The sequence below is a fragment of the Pristiophorus japonicus genome, chromosome 19 (genome assembly GCF_044704955.1).
Source record: "Pristiophorus japonicus isolate sPriJap1 chromosome 19, sPriJap1.hap1, whole genome shotgun sequence".
NCBI classification, from domain to species: domain Eukaryota; kingdom Metazoa; phylum Chordata; class Chondrichthyes; family Pristiophoridae; genus Pristiophorus; species Pristiophorus japonicus.
The window spans coordinates 34,648,279-34,668,808 of record NC_091995.1 but is presented as its reverse complement, the minus strand read 5'-3'; the positions used below and the strand labels follow the sequence as shown (position 1 = coordinate 34,668,808).

At 50.6% G+C, this 20,530-nt stretch overlaps 1 protein-coding gene across 2 annotated transcripts in view; it reads right to left on the bottom strand.

Annotated features, from left to right (window-relative positions):
- Window positions 1-20,530, bottom strand: part of LOC139230427 (E3 ubiquitin-protein ligase TRIM39-like) — a 113,938-nt gene that overhangs the window by 78,034 nt on the left and 15,374 nt on the right. For both annotated transcript variants that reach the window (XM_070862265.1, XM_070862266.1), the window contains exon 5: window positions 16,733-16,848. In XM_070862265.1, the coding sequence (XP_070718366.1) occupies window positions 16,770-16,848 (79 nt within the window). In that variant the 3' untranslated portion in view covers window positions 16,733-16,769. The remainder of the gene's footprint in view (window positions 1-16,732; window positions 16,849-20,530) is intronic.

Below are 20,530 nucleotides of genomic sequence, written 5' to 3'. Positions count from 1 at the left end.
GCATTGTGGGATTTTCCCGAACAGCACTGTGTGATTACCCCCTAACAGCACTGCGGCATTACCCCTAACAGCACTGTGGGATTACCCCCTAACAGCACTGCGGCATTACCCCGAACAGCACTGTGGGATTACCCCCTAACAGCACTGTGTGATTACTCCCTAACAGCACTGTGGGATTACCTCGAACAGCACTGTGGGATTACCCCTAACAGCACTGTGGGATTACCCCTAACAGCACTGTGAGATTACCCCCTAACAGCACAGTGGGATTACCACGAACAGCACTGCGGGATTACCCCGAACAGCACTGTGGGATTACCTCCTAACAGCAATGTGGGATTACCCCCGAACATCACTGCGAGATTACTCCTAACAGCACTGTGGGATTACCCCCTAACAGCAATGTGGGATTACCCCGTAACAGCACTGTGAGATTACCCCTAACAACACTGTGCGATTACATCTAACAGCACTGTGGGATTACCCCTCACAGCTCTGTGGGATTACCCCTAACAGCACTGTGGGATTACCCCCTAACAGCACTGTGGGATTACCCCGAACAGCACTGTGTGATTGCCCCTAACAGCATTGTGGGATTACCCCTAACAGCACTGTGGGATTCCCGCCTAACAGCACTGTGTGATTACCCCTAACAGCACTGTGTGATTACCCCTAACAGCACTGTGGGATTACCCCCCAACAGCACTGTGGGATTACCACCAAACAGCACTGTGGGATTACCCCTAACAGCACTGTGGGATCACCCCTAACAGCACTGTGGGATTACCCCCTAACAGCACTGTGGGATTACCCCTAACAGCACTGTGGGATTAACCACGAACAGCACTGTGGGATTACTCCCTAAAAGCACTGTGGGATTACCCCTAACAGCAATGTGGGATTACCCCGAACAGCAATGTGGGATTACATCTAACAGAACTGTGGGATTACCCCTAACAGCACTGTGGGATTACTCCTAACAGCACTGTGGGATTACCCCCTAACAGCACTGTGGGATTACCCCTAACAGCACTGTGGGATTACCCCCTAACAGCACTGTGGGATTACCCCCTAAAAGCACTGTAGGATTACCCCTAACAGCACTGTGGGATTACCCCTAACAGCACTGTGGGATTAACCCCTAACAGCACTGTGTGATCACCCCTAACAGCACTGTGGGATTACCCCTAACAGCACTGTGGGATTAACCACGAACAGCACTGTGGGATTACCCCGAACAGCAATGTGGGATTACATCTAACAGCACTGTGGGATTACCCCTAACAGCACTGTGGGATTACCCCCTAAAAGCACTGTGGGATTACCCCTAACAGCAATGTGGGATTACCCCGAACAGCAATGTGGGATTACATCTAACAGCACTGTGGGATTACCCCTAACAGCACTGTGGGATTACCCCTAACAGCACTGTGGGATTACTCCTAACAGCACTGTGGGATTACCCCCTAACAGCACTGTGGGATTACCCCTAACAGCACTGTGGGATTACCCCCTAAAAGCACTGTGGGATTACCCCTAACACCACTGTGGGATTACCCCTAACAGCACTGTGGGATTACCCCTAACAGCTCTGTGCGATTACATCTAACAGCACTGTGGGATTACCCCGAACAGCCCAGTGGGATTACCCCCTAACAGCACTGTGGGATTACCCCGAACAGCACTGTGTGATTGCCCCGAACAGCACTGTGGGATTACCCCTAACAGCCCTGTGGGATTACCCCTAACAGCACTGTGGGATTACCCCCTAACAGCACTGTGGGATTACCCCTAACAGCACTGTGGGTTTAGCCCTAACAGCACTGTGCGATTACATCTAACAGCACTGTGGGATTACCCCTAACAGCCCTGTGGGATTACCCCTAACAGCACTGCGGGATTACCCCTAACAGCACTGTGGGATTACTCTCTAACAGCACTGTGGGATTACCTCTAACAGCACTGTGGGATTACTCCCTAACAGCACTGTGGGATTACCCCAAACAGCACTGTGGGATTACCCGCTAACAGCACAGTGGGATTACCCCTAACAGCACTGTGTGATTACCCCCTAACAGCACTGTGAGATTACCCCCTAACAGCACTGTGGGATTACCCCTAACAGCACTGTGGGATTAGCCCCGAACAGCACTGTGAGATTACCACCTAACAGCACCGTGGGATTACCCCCAACAGCACTGTGCGATTACATCTAACAGCACTGTGGGATTACCCCTAACAGCCATGTGTGATTACCCCCTAACAGCACTGTGGGATTACCCCCTAACAGCACTGTGGGATTACCCCCTAACATAATTGTGAGATTACCCCCGAACAGCACTGTGGGATTACCACCTAACAGCACCGTGGGATTACCCCCAACAGCACTGTGGGATTACCCCGCACAGCACTGTGGGATTGCCCCCTAATAGCACTGTGGGATTACCCCTATCAGCAGTGTGGGATTACCCCTAACAGCACTGTGGGATTACCCCCTAACAGCACTGTGTGATTACCCCTAACAGCACTGTGTGATTACCCCTAACAGCACTGTGGGATTACCCCCCAACAGCACTGTGGGATTACCCCCTAACAGCACTGTGTGATTACCCCTAACGGCACTGTGTGATTGCCCCTAACAGCACTGTGAGATTAACCCCTTACAGCACAGTGGGATTACCCCTAACAGCACTGTGTGATTACCCCCTCACAGCACTGTGGGATTACCCCCTAACAGCACTGTGAGATAACCCCCTAACAGCACTGTGGGATTACCCCCTAACAGCATTGTGAGATTACCCCCTAACAGCACTGTGGGATTACCGCCTAACAGCACTGTGGGATTACCCCTAACAGCACTGTGTGATTGCCCCTAACAGTACTGTGGGATTACCCCCTAACAGCACTGTGGGATTACCCCTAACAGCACTGTGTGATTGCCCCTAACAGCACTGTGGGATTACCCCCTAACAGCACCGTTGGATTACCCCCAACAGCACTATGGGATTACCCATAACAGCCCTGTGGCATTACCCCGAACAGCACTGTGGGATTACCCCTAACAGCACTGTGAGATTACCCCTAACAACACTGTGCGATTACATCTAACAGCACTGTGGGATTAGCCCTAACAGCACTGTGGGATTACCCCGAACAGCACTGTGTGATTGCCCCTAACAGCACTGTGGGATTACCCCTAACAGCACTGTGGGATTACCCCTAACAGCACTGTGTGATTGCCCCTAACAGCACTGTGGGATTACCCCTAACAGCACTGTGGGATTACCGCCTAACAGCACTGTGTGATTACCCCTAACAGCACTGTGGGATTACCCCGCAACAGCACTGTAGGATTACCCCCTAACAGCACTGTGTGATTACCCCTAACAGCACTGTGGGATGACCCCCCAACAGCACTGTGGGATTACCCCGAACAGCACTGTGGGATCACCCCTAACAGCACTGTGGGATTACCCCCTAACAGCACTGTGGGATTACCCCTAACAGCACTGTGGGATTACCCCGCAACAGCACTGTAGGATTGCCCCCTAACAGCACTGTGTGATTACCCCTAACAGCACTGTGGGATTACCACCAAACAGCACTGTGGGATTACCCCTAACAGCATTGTGGGATTACCCCCTAACAGCACTGTGGGATTACCCCTAACAGCATTGTGGGATTACCCCAAACAGCACTGTGGGATTACCCCCTAACAGCACTGTGGGATTACCCCCTAACAGCACTGTGGGATTACCTCCTAACAGCAATGTGGGATTACCTCCTAACAGCACTGTGGGATGACCCCCTAACAGCAATGTGGGATTACCTCCTAACAGCACTGTGGGATTACCCCTAACAGCACTGTGGGATTACCCCCTAACAGCACTGTGGGATTACCCCCTAACAGCACTGTGGGATTACCCCTAACAGCATTGTGAGATTACCCCCTAACAACACTGTGGGATTACCCCTAACAGCACTGTGGGATTACCCCCTAACAGCATTGTGAGATTACCCCCTAACAACACTGTGGGATTACCCCTAACAGCACTGTGAGATTACCCCTAACAACACTGTGCGATTACATCTAACAGCACTGTGGGATTACCCCCAACAGCACTGTGGGATTACCCCGAACAGCAGTGTGATTGCCCCTAACAGCAGTGTGGGATTACCCCTAACAGCACTGTGGGATTACCGTCTAACAGCACTGTGTGATTACCCCTAACAGCACTGTGGGATTACCCCTAACAGCACTGTGGGATTACCCCTAACAGCACTGTGGGATTACCGTCTAACAGCACTGTGTGATTACCCCTAACAGCACTGTGGGATTACCCCGCAACAGCACTGTGTGATTACCCCTAACAGCACTGTGTGATTACCCCTAACAGCACTGTGGGATGACCCCCCAACAGCACTGTGGGATTACCCCTAACAGCACTGTGGGATCACCCCTAACAGCACTGTGGGATTACCCCCTAACAGCACTGTGGGATTACCCCTAACAGCACTGTGGGATTACCCCGCAACAGCACTGTAGGATTGCCCCCTAACAGCACTGTGTGATTACCCCTAACAGCACTGTGGGATTACCACCAAACAGCACTGTGGGATTACCCCTAACAGCATTGTGGGATTACTATCTAACAGCACTGTGGGATTACCCCTAACAGCATTGTGGGATTACCCCAAACAGCACTGTGGGATTACCCCCTAACAGCACTGTGGGATTACCCCCTAACAGCACTGTGGAATTACCCCTAACAGCAATGTGGGATTACCCCCTAACAGCACTGTGGGATTACCTCCTAACAGCAATGTGGGATTACCTCCTAACAGCACTGTGGGATTACCCCCTAACAGCAATGTGGGATTACCTCCTAACAGCACTGTGGGATTACCCCTAACAGCACTGTGGGATTACCCCTCACAGCACTGTGGGATTACCCCCTAAAAGCACTGTGGGATTACCGCTAACAGCACTGTGGGATTACCCCTAACAGCACTGTGGGATTACCCCTAACAGCACAATGTGATTACCCCCTAACAGCACTGTGGGATTACCCCCTAACAGCACTGCGGGATTACCCCTAACAGCACTGTGGGATTACCCCTAACAGCACTGTGGGATTACCCCTAACAGCACTGTGGGATTACCCCCTAACAGCACAGTGGGATTACCCCTAACAGCACTGTGTGATTACCCCCTTACAGCACTGTGGGATTAGCCCCTAACAGCACTGTGGGATTACCCCTAACAGCACTGTGGGATTACCCCCAACAGCACTTTGGGATTACCCCTAACAGCACTATGCGATTACATCTAACAGCACTGTGGGATTACCCCTAACAGCCATGTGTGATTGCCCCCTAACAGCACTGTGGGATTACCACCTAACAGCACCGTGGGATTACCCCCAACAGCACTTTGGGATTACCCCTAACAGCACTATGCGATTACATCTAACAGCACTGTGGGATTACCCCTAACAGCACTGTGAGATTACCGCTAACAGCCATGTGTGATTACCCCCTAACAGCACTGTGGGATTACCCCCTAACAGCACTGTGGGATTACCCCCTAACAGAATTGTGGGATTACCCCTAACAGCACTGTGGGATTACCACCTAACAGCACTGTGGGATTACCCCTAACAGCACTGTGGGATTACCCCTAACAGCACTGTGGGATTACCCCTAACAGCACTGTGCGATTACATCGAACAGCACTATGGGATTACCCCGAACAGCTCTGTGGGATTACCCCTCACAGCACTGTGAGATTACCCCCTAACAGCACTGTGTGATTACCCCTAACAGCACTGTGTGATTACCCCCTAACAGCACTGTGGGATTACCCCGAACAGCACTGTGGGATTACCCCCCAACAGCACTGTAGGATTACCCCCGAACAGCACTGCGGGATTACCCCAAACAGCACTGTGCGATTAGCCCCTAACACCACTGTGGGATTACCCGCTAACAGAACTGTGTGATTACCCCCTAACAGCACTGTGGGATTACACCCTAACAGCACTGTGTGATTACCCCCTAACAGCATTGTGGGATTTTCCCGAACAGCACTGTGTGATTACCCCCTAACAGCACTGCGGCATTACCCCTAACAGCACTGTGGGATTACCCCCTAACAGCACTGCGGCATTACCCCGAACAGCACTGTGGGATTACCCCCTAACAGCACTGTGTGATTACTCCCTAACAGCACTGTGGGATTACCTCGAACAGCACTGTGGGATTACCCCTAACAGCACTGTGGGATTACCCCTAACAGCACTGTGAGATTACCCCCTAACAGCACAGTGGGATTACCACGAACAGCACTGCGGGATTACCCCGAACAGCACTGTGGGATTACCTCCTAACAGCAATGTGGGATTACCCCCGAACATCACTGCGAGATTACTCCTAACAGCACTGTGGGATTACCCCCTAACAGCAATGTGGGATTACCCCGTAACAGCACTGTGAGATTACCCCTAACAACACTGTGCGATTACATCTAACAGCACTGTGGGATTACCCCTCACAGCTCTGTGGGATTACCCCTAACAGCACTGTGGGATTACCCCCTAACAGCACTGTGGGATTACCCCGAACAGCACTGTGTGATTGCCCCTAACAGCAGTGTGGGATTACCCCTAACAGCACTGTGGGATTCCCGCCTAACAGCACTGTGTGATTACCCCTAACAGCACTGTGTGATTACCCCTAACAGCACTGTGGGATTACCCCCCAACAGCACTGTGGGATTACCACCAAACAGCACTGTGGGATTACCCCTAACAGCACTGTGGGATCACCCCTAACAGCACTGTGGGATTACCCCCTAACAGCACTGTGGGATTACCCCTAACAGCACTGTGGGATTAACCACGAACAGCACTGTGGGATTACTCCCTAAAAGCACTGTGGGATTACCCCTAACAGCAATGTGGGATTACCCCGAACAGCAATGTGGGATTACATCTAACAGAACTGTGGGATTACCCCTAACAGCACTGTGGGATTACCCCTAACAGCACTGTGGGATTACTCCTAACAGCACCGTGGGATTACCCCCTAACAGCACTGTGGGATTACCCCTAACAGCACTGTGGGATTACCCCCTAACAGCACTGTGGGATTACCCCCTAAAAGCACTGTAGGATTACCCCTAACAGCACTGTGGGATTACCCCTAACAGCACTGTGGGATTACCCCCTAACAGCACTGTGGGATTACCCCTAACAGCACTGTGGGATTACATCTAACAGCACTGTAGGATTACCCCTAACAGCAATGTGGGATTACCCCTCACAGCACTGTGGGATTACCCCCTAACAGCACTGTGGGATTACCCCGAACAGCACGGTGTGATTGCCCCGAACAGCACTGTGGGATTAGCCCTAACAGCACTGTGCGATTACCCCCTAATAGCACTGTGGGATTACCCCTAACAGCAGTGTGGGATTACCCCTAACAGCACTGTGAGATTACCCCCTAACAGCACTGTGTGATTACCCCTAACAGCACTGTGTGATTACCCCTAACAGCACTGTGGGATTACCCCCCAACAGCACTGTGGGATTACCCCCTAACAGCACTGTGGGATTACCCCGAACATCACTGTGGGATTACCCCCCAACAGCACTGTAGGATTACCCCCGAACAGCACTGCGGGATTACCCCAAACAGCACTGTGCGATTACCCCCTAACAGCACTGTGGGATTACCCGCTAACAGAACTGTGTGATTACCCCCTAACAGCACTGTGGGATTACCCCCTAACAGCACTGTGTGATTACCCCCTAACAGCATTGTGGGATTTTCCCGAACAGCACTGTGTGATTACCCCCTAACAGCACTGTGGGATTACCCCCTAACAGCACTGCGGCATTACCCCTAACAGCACTGTGGGATTACCCCCTAACAGCACTGCGGCATTACCCCGAACAGCACTGTGGGATTACCCCCTAACAGCACTGTGTGATTACTCCCTAACAGCACTGTGGGATTACCTCGAACAGCACTGTGGGATTACCCCTAACAGCACAGTGGGATTACCACTAACAGCACTGTGTGATTACCCCCTAACAGCACTGTGGGATTACCCCTAACAGCACTGTGGGATTACCCCGAACAGCACTGTGAGATTACCCCCTAACAGCACTGTGTGATTACCCCTAACAGCACTGTGTGATTACCCCTAACAGCACTGTGGGATTAACCCCCAAAAGCACTGTGGGATTACCCCCTAACAGCACTGTGGGATTACCCCGAACAGCACTGTGGGATTACCCCCCAACAGCACTGTAGGATTACCCCCGAACAGCACAGCGGGATTACCCCAAACAGCACTGTGCGATTACCCCCTAACAGCACTGTGTGATTACCCGCTAACAGAACTGTGTGATTACCCCCTAACAGCACTGTGGGATTACCCCCTAACAGCACTGTGTGATTACCCCCTAACAGCATTGTGGGATTTTCCCGAACAGCACTGTGTGATTACCCCCTAACAGCACTGTGAGATTACCCCCTAACAGCACTGAGGCATTACCCCTAACAGCACTGTGGGATTACCCCCTAACAGCACTGCGGTATTACCCCGAACAGCACTGTGGGATTACCCCCTAACAGCACTGTGTGATTACTCCCTAACAGCACTGTGGGATTACCTCGAACAGCACTGTGGGATTACCTCGAACAGCACTGTGGGATTACCTCTAACAGCACTGTGAGATTACCCCCTAACAGCACAGTGGGATTACCCCCTAACAGCATTGTGAGATTACCCCCTAACAGCAATGTGGGATTACCCCCTAACAGCACTGTGTGATTGCCCCGAACAGCACTGTGGGATTAGCCCTAACAGCACTGTGCGATTACCCCCTAACAGCACAGTGGGATTACCCCTAACAGCACTGTGTGATTACCCCCTAACAGCACAGTGGGATTACCCCTAACAGCACTGTGTGATTACCCCCTAACAGCACTGTGGGATTAGCCCTAACAGCCATGTGTGATTACCCCCTAACAGCACTGTGGGATTACCCCCTAACAGCACTGTGGGATTACCCCTAACAGCCATGTGTGATTACCCCCTAACAGCACTGTGGGATTACCCCCTAACAGCACTGTGGGATTACCCCCTAACAGAATTGTGAGATTACCCCCTAACAGCACTGTGGGATTACCACCTAACAGCACCGTGGGATTACCCCCAACAGCACTGTGGGATTACCCCTAACAGCACTGTGCGATTACATCTAACAGCACTGTGGGATTACCCCGAACAGCTCTGTGGGATTACCCCTCACAGCACTGTGGGATTACCCCCTAATAGCACTGTGGGATTACCCCTAACAGCAGTGTGGGATTACCCCTAACAGCACTGTGGGATTACCCCCTAACAGCACTGTGTGATTTCCCCTAACAGCACTGTGGGATTACCCCCTAACAGAATTGTGAGATTACCCCCTAACAGCACTGTGGGATTACCACCTAACAGCACCGTGGGATTACCCCTAACAGCACTGTGGGATTACCCCTAACAGCACTGTGGGATTACCCCTAACAGCACTGTGGGATTACCCCTAACAGCACTGTGGGATTACCCCCTAACAGCACAGTGGGATTACCCCTAACAGCACTGTGTGATTACCCCCTTACAGCACTGTGGGATTAGCCCCTAACAGCACTGTGGGATTACCCCTAACAGCACTGTGGGATTACCCCCAACAGCACTTTGGGATTACCCCTAACAGCACTATGCGATTACATCTAACAGCACTGTGGGATTACCCCTAACAGCCATGTGTGATTGCCCCCTAACAGCACTGTGGGATTACCACCTAACAGCACCGTGGGATTACCCCCAACAGCACTTTGGGATTACCCCTAACAGCACTATGCGATTACATCTAACAGCACTGTGGGATTACCCCTAACAGCACTGTGAGATTACCGCTAACAGCCATGTGTGATTACCCCCTAACAGCACTGTGGGATTACCCCCTAACAGCACTGTGGGATTACCCCCTAACAGAATTGTGGGATTACCCCTAACAGCACTGTGGGATTACCACCTAACAGCACTGTGGGATTACCCCTAACAGCACTGTGGGATTACCCCTAACAGCACTGTGGGATTACCCCTAACAGCACTGTGCGCTTACATCGAACAGCACTATGGGATTACCCCGAACAGCTCTGTGGGATTACCCCTCACAGCACTGTGAGATTACCCCCTAACAGCACTGTGTGATTACCCCTAACAGCACTGTGTGATTACCCCCTAACAGCACTGTGGGATTACCCCGAACAGCACTGTGGGATTACCCCCCAACAGCACTGTAGGATTACCCCCGAACAGCACTGCGGGATTACCCCAAACAGCACTGTGCGATTAGCCCCTAACAGCACTGTGGGATTACCCGCTAACAGAACTGTGTGATTACCCCCTAACAGCACCGTGGGATTACCCCCAACAGCACTGTGGGATTACCCCTAACAGCACTGTGCGATTACATCTAACAGCACTGTGGGATTACCCCGAACAGCTCTGTGGGATTACCCCTCACAGCACTGTGGGATTACCCCCTAATAGCACTGTGGGATTACCCCTAACAGCAGTGTGGGATTACCCCTAACAGCACTGTGGGATTACCCCCTAACAGCACTGTGTGATTTCCCCTAACAGCACTGTGGGATTACCCCCTAACAGAATTGTGAGATTACCCCCTAACAGCACTGTGGGATTACCACCTAACAGCACCGTGGGATTACCCCTAACAGCACTGTGGGATTACCCCTAACAGCACTGTGGGATTACCCCTAACAGCACTGTGGGATTACCCCTAACAGCACTGTGGGATTACCCCCTAACAGCACAGTGGGATTACCCCTAACAGCACTGTGTGATTACCCCCTTACAGCACTGTGGGATTAGCCCCTAACAGCACTGTGGGATTACCCCTAACAGCACTGTGGGATTACCCCCAACAGCACTTTGGGATTACCCCTAACAGCACTATGCGATTACATCTAACAGCACTGTGGGATTACCCCTAACAGCCATGTGTGATTGCCCCCTAACAGCACTGTGGGATTACCACCTAACAGCACCGTGGGATTACCCCCAACAGCACTTTGGGATTACCCCTAACAGCACTATGCGATTACATCTAACAGCACTGTGGGATTACCCCTAACAGCACTGTGAGATTACCGCTAACAGCCATGTGTGATTACCCCCTAACAGCACTGTGGGATTACCCCCTAACAGCACTGTGGGATTACCCCCTAACAGAATTGTGGGATTACCCCTAACAGCACTGTGGGATTACCACCTAACAGCACTGTGGGATTACCCCTAACAGCACTGTGGGATTACCCCTAACAGCACTGTGGGATTACCCCTAACAGCACTGTGCGCTTACATCGAACAGCACTATGGGATTACCCCGAACAGCTCTGTGGGATTACCCCTCACAGCACTGTGAGATTACCCCCTAACAGCACTGTGTGATTACCCCTAACAGCACTGTGTGATTACCCCCTAACAGCACTGTGGGATTACCCCGAACAGCACTGTGGGATTACCCCCCAACAGCACTGTAGGATTACCCCCGAACAGCACTGCGGGATTACCCCAAACAGCACTGTGCGATTAGCCCCTAACAGCACTGTGGGATTACCCGCTAACAGAACTGTGTGATTACCCCCTAACAGCACTGTGGGATTACCCCCTAACAGCACTGTGTGATTACCCCCTAACAGCATTGTGGGATTTTCCCGAACAGCACTGTGTGATTACCCCCTAACAGCACTGCGGCATTACCCCTAACAGCACTGTGGGATTACCCCCTAACAGCACTGCGGCATTACCCCGAACAGCACTGTGGGATTACCCCCTAACAGCACTGTGTGATTACTCCCTAACAGCACTGTGGGATTACCTCGAACAGCACTGTGGGATTACCCCTAACAGCACTGTGGGATTACCCCTAACAGCACTGTGAGATTACCCCCTAACAGCACAGTGGGATTACCACGAACAGCACTGCGGGATTACCCCGAACAGCACTGTGGGATTACCTCCTAACAGCAATGTGGGATTACCCCCGAACATCACTGCGAGATTACTCCTAACAGCACTGTGGGATTACCCCCTAACAGCAATGTGGGATTACCCCGTAACAGCACTGTGAGATTACCCCTAACAACACTGTGCGATTACATCTAACAGCACTGTGGGATTACCCCTCACAGCTCTGTGGGATTACCCCTAACAGCACTGTGGGATTACCCCCTAACAGCACTGTGGGATTACCCCGAACAGCACTGTGTGATTGCCCCTAACAGCATTGTGGGATTACCCCTAACAGCACTGTGGGATTCCCGCCTAACAGCACTGTGTGATTACCCCTAACAGCACTGTGTGATTACCCCTAACAGCACTGTGGGATTACCCCCCAACAGCACTGTGGGATTACCACCAAACAGCACTGTGGGATTACCCCTAACAGCACTGTGGGATCACCCCTAACAGCACTGTGGGATTACCCCCTAACAGCACTGTGGGATTACCCCTAACAGCACTGTGGGATTAACCACGAACAGCACTGTGGGATTACTCCCTAAAAGCACTGTGGGATTACCCCTAACAGCAATGTGGGATTACCCCGAACAGCAATGTGGGATTACATCTAACAGAACTGTGGGATTACCCCTAACAGCACTGTGGGATTACTCCTAACAGCACTGTGGGATTACCCCCTAACAGCACTGTGGGATTACCCCTAACAGCACTGTGGGATTACCCCCTAACAGCACTGTGGGATTACCCCCTAAAAGCACTGTAGGATTACCCCTAACAGCACTGTGGGATTACCCCTAACAGCACTGTGGGATTACCCCCTAACAGCACTGTGGGATTACCCCTAACAGCACTGTGGGATTACATCTAACAGCAGTGTAGGATTACCCCTAACAGCAATGTGGGATTACCCCTCACAGCACTGTGGGATTACCCCCTAACAGCACTGTGGGATTACCCCGAACAGCACGGTGTGATTGCCCCGAACGGCACTGTGGGATTAGCCCTAACAGCACTGTGCGATTACCCCCTAATAGCACTGTGGGATTACCCCTAACAGCACTGTGGGATTACCCCCTAACAGCACTGTGTGATTACCCCCTAACAGCATTGTGGGATTTTCCCGAACAGCACTGTGTGATTACCCCCTAACAGCACTGTGGGATTACCCCCTAACAGCACTGTGGGATTACCCCTAACAGCACTGTGGGATTACCCCCTAACAGCACTGCGGCATTACCCCGAACAGCACTGTGGGATTACCCCCTAACAGCACTGTGTGATTACTCCCTAACAGCACTGTGGGATTACCTCGAACAGCACTGTGGGATTACCTCGAACAGCACTGTGGGATTACCCCTAACAGCACTGTGAGATTACCCCCTAACAGCACTGTGGGATTACCCCCTAACAGCATTGTGAGATTACCCCCTAACAGCAATGTGGGATTACCCCCTAACAGCACTGTGTGATTGCCCCGAACAGCACTGTGGGATTACCCCCTAACAGCACTGCGGCATTACCCCGAACAGCACTGTGGGATTACCCCCTAACAGCACTGTGTGATTACTCCCTAACAGCACTGTGGGATTACCTCGAACAGCACTGTGGGATTACCCCTAACAGCACAGTGGGATTACCACTAACAGCACTGTGTGATTACCCCCTAACAGCACTGTGGGATTACCCCTAACAGCACTGTGGGATTACCCCGAACAGCACTGTGAGATTACCCCCTAACAGCACTGTGTGATTACCCCTAACAGCACTGTGTGATTACCCCTAACAGCACTGTGGGATTACCCCCCAACAGCACTGTGGGATTACCCCCTAACAGCACTGTGGGATTACCCCGAACAGCACTGTGGGATTACCCCCCAACAGCACTGTAGGATTACCCCCGAACAGCACAGCGGGATTACCCCAAACAGCACTGTGCGATTACCTCCTAACAGCACTGTGTGATTACCCGCTAACAGAACTGTGTGATTACCCCCTAACAGCACTGTGGGATTACCCCCTAACAGCACTGTGTGATTACCCCCTAACAGCATTGTGGGATTTTCCCGAACAGCACTGTGTGATTACCCCCTAACAGCACTGTGGGATTACCCCCTAACAGAATTGTGAGATTACCCCCTAACAGCACTGTGGGATTACCACCTAACAGCACCGTGGGATTACCCCCAACAGCACTGTGGGATTACCCCTAACAGCACTGTGCGATTACATCTAACAGCACTGTGGGATTACCCCGAACAGCTCTGTGGGATTACCCCTCACAGCACTGTGGGATTACCCCCTAATAGCACTGTGGGATTACCCCTAACAGCAGTGTGGGATTACCCCTAACAGCACTGTGGGATTACCCCCTAACAGCACTGTGTGATTACCCCTAACAGCACTGTGTGATTACCCCTAACAGCACTGTGGGATTAGCCCCCAACAGCACTGTGGGATTACCCCTAACAGCACTGTGGGATTACCCCCTAACAGCACTGTGGGATTACCCCTAACAGCATTGTGGGATTTTCCCGAACAGCACTGTGTGATTACCCCCCAACAGCATTGTGGGATTTTCCCGAACAGCACTGTGTGATTACCCCCTAACAGCACAGTGGGATTACCCCTAACAGCTCTGTGTGATTACCCCCTAACAGCACAGTGGGATTACCCCTAACAGCACTGTGGGATTACCCCCTAACAGCACTGTGGGATTACCCCTAACAGCACTGTGGGATTACCCCTAACAGCACTGTGTGATTACCCCTAACAGCACTGTGGGATTACCACTAACAGCACTGTGGGATTACCCCCTAACAGCACTGTGGGATTACTACCTAACAGCACTGTGGTATTACCACCTAACAGCACTGTGGGATTACCCCCTAACAGCACTGTGGGATTACCCCCTAACAGCACTGTGGGATTACCCCCTAACAGCACTTTGGGATTACCACCTAACAGCACTGTGGGATTACCACCTAACAGCACTGTGGGATTACCCCCTAACAGCACTGTGGGATTACCCCTAACAGCACTGTGGGATTACCCCTAACAGCACTGTGGGATTACCCCCTAACAGCACTGTGGGATTACCCCTAACAGCACTGTGCGATTACATCTAACAGCACTGTGGGATTACCCCTAACATCACTGTGGGATTACCCCCTAACAGCACTGTGGGATTACCCCGAACAGCACTGTGTGATTGCCCCGAACAGCACTGTAGGATTAGCCCTAACTGCACTGTGCGATTACATCGAACAGCACAATGTGATTACCCCCTAACAGCACTGTGGGATTACCCCCTAACAGCATTGTGGGATTACCCCCTAACAGCACTGTGGGATTACCCCGAGCAGCACTGTGGGATTACCCCCTAACAGCACTGTGGGATTACCCCTAACAGCACCGTGGGATTACCCCCTCACAGCACTGCGAGATTACCCCTCACAGCACTGTGGGATTACCCCCTAACAGCACTGTGGGATTACCTCTAACAGCACTGTGGGATTACCCCTAACAGCACTGTGGGATTACCCCCTAACAGCACTGTGGGATTACCCCCTAACAGCACTGTGGGATTACCCCCTAACAGCACTGTGGGATTACCTCCTAACAGCACTGTGGGATTACCCCCTAACAGCACTGTGGAATTACCTCCTAACAGCACTGTGGGATTACCCCTAACAGCACTGTGGGATTACCCCTAACAGCACTGTGGGATTACCCCCTAACAGCACTGTGTGATTGCCCCTAACAGCACTGTGGGATTACCACTAACAGCACTGTGGATTACCCCCTAACAGCACTGTGGGATTACCACCTAACAGCACTGTGGTATTACCACCTAACAGCACTGTGGGATTACCCCCTAACAGCACTGTGGGATTACCCCCTAACAGCACTGTGGGATTACCCCCTAACAGCACTGTGGGATTACCACCTAACAGCACTGTGGGATTACCACCTAACAGCACTGTGGGATTACCCCCTAACAGCACTGTGTGATTACCCCTAACAGCACTGTGGGATTACCCCCTAACAGCACTGTGGGAGTACCACCTAACAGCACTGTGGGATTACCCCCTAACAGCACTGTGGGATTACCCCCTAACAGCACTGTCGGATTACCCCCTAACAGCACTTTGGGATTACCCGTAACAGCACTGTGGGATTATCTGTAACAACACTGGGATTACCCGCTAACAGCACTGTGGGATCACCCCCTAATTGAATGTATATTGCTGGGGGAGCCCATGTGGATATTCCATCCATTGCAATGAACGGGGGGGAATGGGATGAATGGTGGCTTTTTCCAGTGGGAGAATTACTGGGATTGGACGCGGGTATCTGATTGGCCTCCCGATTTTGATCTTCTTTTGCAGGGATTTGAGCGGGATCGAAAAGTGGGCCTGGGGGCAAAAACGGACGTCCCATCTGCCACTTATTGGAGTGCGCGATTCAGCTGCCACATTTGCCACATTACAACAGTGACCTCACTTCATTGATTCCTTCATTGGCTGTGCAGCGCTTTGGGGCATCCGGAGGCCACGAAAGCCGCTGTAGAAACGCATGTCTTTCTTTTGTTCGGATTTAAACATCAAAATATGTTAGCATTACCTGGCCTGAGAGCCTTGAGCATCCGTTTCCAAACCATTTACTGAAGTGGGCCATTGAATTCTTCCAGACTCAGAGCAACGGAGACACTTCCAGCCTTCCTGGATTCAGCGGCTAATCTGTGCAAAGATTATTGGATATTTAATGGTCGCAATGAATAATATTTCATTCAAATACAACTCAATCATCATCGCCCTCTTATTTAACTCCAACAGCACTGTGATTTATAAGACATCTTTTTCATAGATAATACATTTCGTAATTTTAAAAAAATGTGAAAAGCAAAATAATGCACTTCCGTAAATATGGTGTGCAGCATTTCCTGGGTGAACGTACTATGAAAGAAAGAAAGACTTGGATTTCTATAACGCTCTTCACAACCACCAGGTGTCTCAAAGCGCTGTAGAGCCAAGGAAGTACTTTTTGGAGTGTGGTCACAGTTGTAATGTGGGGAACACAGCAGCCAGTTTGTGCACACAGCTAGCTCCCACAAACAGCAATGTTATAATGACCCAGATAATCTGATTTTGTGATGTTGATTGAGGGATTGGCTGATTGATTATGTCGATTGGCCCCAGGACACCGGGGATAACTCCCCTGCTCTTCTTCGAAATAGTGCCGTTTCATCTTTTACGTCCACTTGAGAGAGCAGACGGGGCCTCGGTTTAAGCTCTCATCCAGAAGACAGCACGTCCGACAGTGCAGCGCTCCCTCAGCACTGCAATCGAGTGTCAGCCTAGATAATTTTGTACTCGCCCCTGGAGCGGGACTTGAACCCACCTCCTTCTGACTCAAGAGGCGACAGAGCCGCAGCTGATGCAACAAAGAACTTCTTGATGAGGAGGTAAATAGATAGTGCCACATTGTGAAATAAATCAATGCAATTGTTGAGTCGAGTAGACTGTGAACAATATACGGTCAGATATATACTCCCACCTGGAGTACGGTATTCAGTTGTGGGCACCTCACCTCGGGAAGGATGGATAATAATGGCCTTGGAGGGGGTGCAGTGCAGATTCCCAGAATGATACCGGGGGCTAAAAGGTTTAAATCGTGAGGACAGGTTACATAGAGGACCGAGGGTCTAGTGAGAAGGAGGAACTGTAGGATATCCTTATTAGGCGGGAAATTGTGTTAGGGAAATTGATGGGATTGAATGCCGATAAATCCCCAGGGCCTGATAGTCTGCATCCCAGAGTACTTAAGGAAGTGCCCATAGAAATAGTGGATGCATTGTTGATCATTTTCCAACAGTCTATCGACTCTGGATCAGTCCCTATGGACTGGAGTGTAGCTAATGTAACACCACTTTTTAAAAAGGGAGTGAGAGAGAAGAGAAAACAGGGAATTATAGACCGGTGAGCCTGACATCAGTAGTGGGGAAATTGTTGGAATTAATTATTAAAGATGAAATAGCAGCGCATTTGGAAAGCAGTGACAGGATCGGTCCAAGTCAGCATGGATTTATGAAAGGGAAATCATGCTTGACAAATCTTCTAGAATTTTTTGAGGATGTAACTAGTAGAGTGGTCAAGGGAGAACCAGTGGATGTGGTGTATTTGGACTTTCAAAAGGCTTTTGACAAGGTCCCACACAAGAGATTGGTGTGCAAAATCAAAGCACATGGTATTGGGGGTCATGTACTGACGTGGATAGAGAACTGGTTGGCAGACAGGAAGCGGAGAGTCGGGATAAACGGGTCCTTTTCAGAATGGCAGGCAGTGACTAGTGGGGTGCCGCAGGGCTCAGTGCTGGGACCCCAGCTCTTTACAATATACATTAATGATTTGGATGAAGGAATTGAGTGTAATATCTCCAAGTTTGCAGATTACACTAAACTGGGTGATGGTGTGAGCAGTGAGGAGGACGCTAAGAGGCTGCAAGGTGACTTGGACAGGTTAGGTGAGTGGGCAAATACATGGCAGATGCAGTATAATGTGGATAAATGTGAGGTTATCCACTTTGGGAGCAAAAACATGAAGGCAGAATATTTTCTGAATGGCGGCAGATTAGGAAAAGAGGAGATGCAACGAGACCTGGGTGTCATGGTTCATCAGCCATTGAAGGTTGGCATGCAGGTACAGCAGGCGGTGAAGAAGGCAAATGGCATGTTGGCCTTAATAGCTAGGGGATTTGAGTATAGGAGCAGGGAGGTCTTACTGCAATTGTACAGGGCCTTGGTGAGGCCTCACCTGGAATATTGTGTTCAGTTTTGGTCCTCTAATCTGAGGAAGGACATTCTTGCTATTGAGGAAGTGCAGCGAAGATTCACCAGACTGATTCCCGGGGTGGCTGGACTGACATATGAAGAGAGACTGGATCAACTGGACCTTTATACATTGGAGTTTAGAAGAACGAGAGGGGATCTCATAGAAACATACAAGATTCTGACGGGACTGGACAGGTTAGATGCGGGAAGAATGTTCCCGATGTTGGGGATGTCCAGAACCAGGGGACACAGTCTTAGGATAAGGGGTAGGCCATTTAGGTCTGAGATGAGGAGAAACTTCTTCACTCAGAGAGTTGTTGACCTGTGGAATTCCCTACCGCAGAGAATTGTTGATGCCAGTTCATTGGACATATGCAAGAGGGAGTTAGATATGACCCTTACGGCTAAACGGATCAAGGGGTATCGAGAGAAAGCAGGAAGGGGGTACTGAGGGAATGATCGAAGGACCGAATAGCCTACTCCTGCACCTATTTTCTATAGCCTGGGCTTGTGTTCCCCCGAGTATAGATGATTAAAGGTGATCTAATCGAGGTGTTTAAGATGATTAAAGGATTGGATAAGGCAGATCGAGAGAAAGTGTTTGCTCTGGTGAGGGCAGTCCAGAATAAGGAGGCACAACCTTAAACTTAGATCTACATAGAAGCATAGAAACATAGAAAATAGGTGCAGGAGTAGGCCATTCGGACCTTCTAGCCTGCACCGCCATTCAATGAGTTCATGGCTGAACATGCAACTTCAGTACCCCATTCCTGCTTTCTCGCCATACCCCTTGACCCTCCTAGTAGTAAGGACTTCATCTAACTCCTTTTTGAATATATTTAATGAATTGGCCTCAACAACTTTCTGTGGTAGAGAATTCCACAGGTTCACCACTCTCTGGGTGAAGAAGTTTCTCCTCATCTCGGTCCTAAATGGCTTACCCCTTATCCTTAGACTATGACCCCTAGTTCTGGACTTCCCCAACATTGGGAACATTCTTCCTGCATCTAACCTGTCTGAACCCATCAGAATTTTAAACGTTTCACTGAGGTCCCCTCTCATTCTTCTGAACTCCAGTGAATACAAGCCCAGTTGATCCAGTCTTTCTTGATATGTCAGTCCCGCCATCCCGGGAATCAGTCTGGTGAACTTTCGCTGCACTCCCTCAATAGCAAGAATGTCCTTCCTCAAGTTGTGAGACCAAAACTGTACACAATACTCCAGGTGTGGCCTCACCAAGGCCCTGTACAACTGTAGCAACACCTCCCTGCCCCTGTACTCAAATCCCCTCGCTATGAAGGCCAACATGCCATTTGGTTTCTTAACCGCCTGCTGTACCTGCATGCCAACCTTCAATGACTGATGTACCATGACACCCAGGTCTTGTTGCACCTCCCCTTTTCCTAACCTGTCACCATTCAGATAATAGTCTGTCTCTCTGTTTTTACCACCAAAGTGGATAACCTCACATTTATCCACATTATACTTCATCTGCCATGCATTTGCCCACTCATCTAACCTATCCAAGTCACTCTGCAGCCTCATAGCATCCTCCTCGCAGCTCACACTGCCACCCAACTTAGTGACATCTG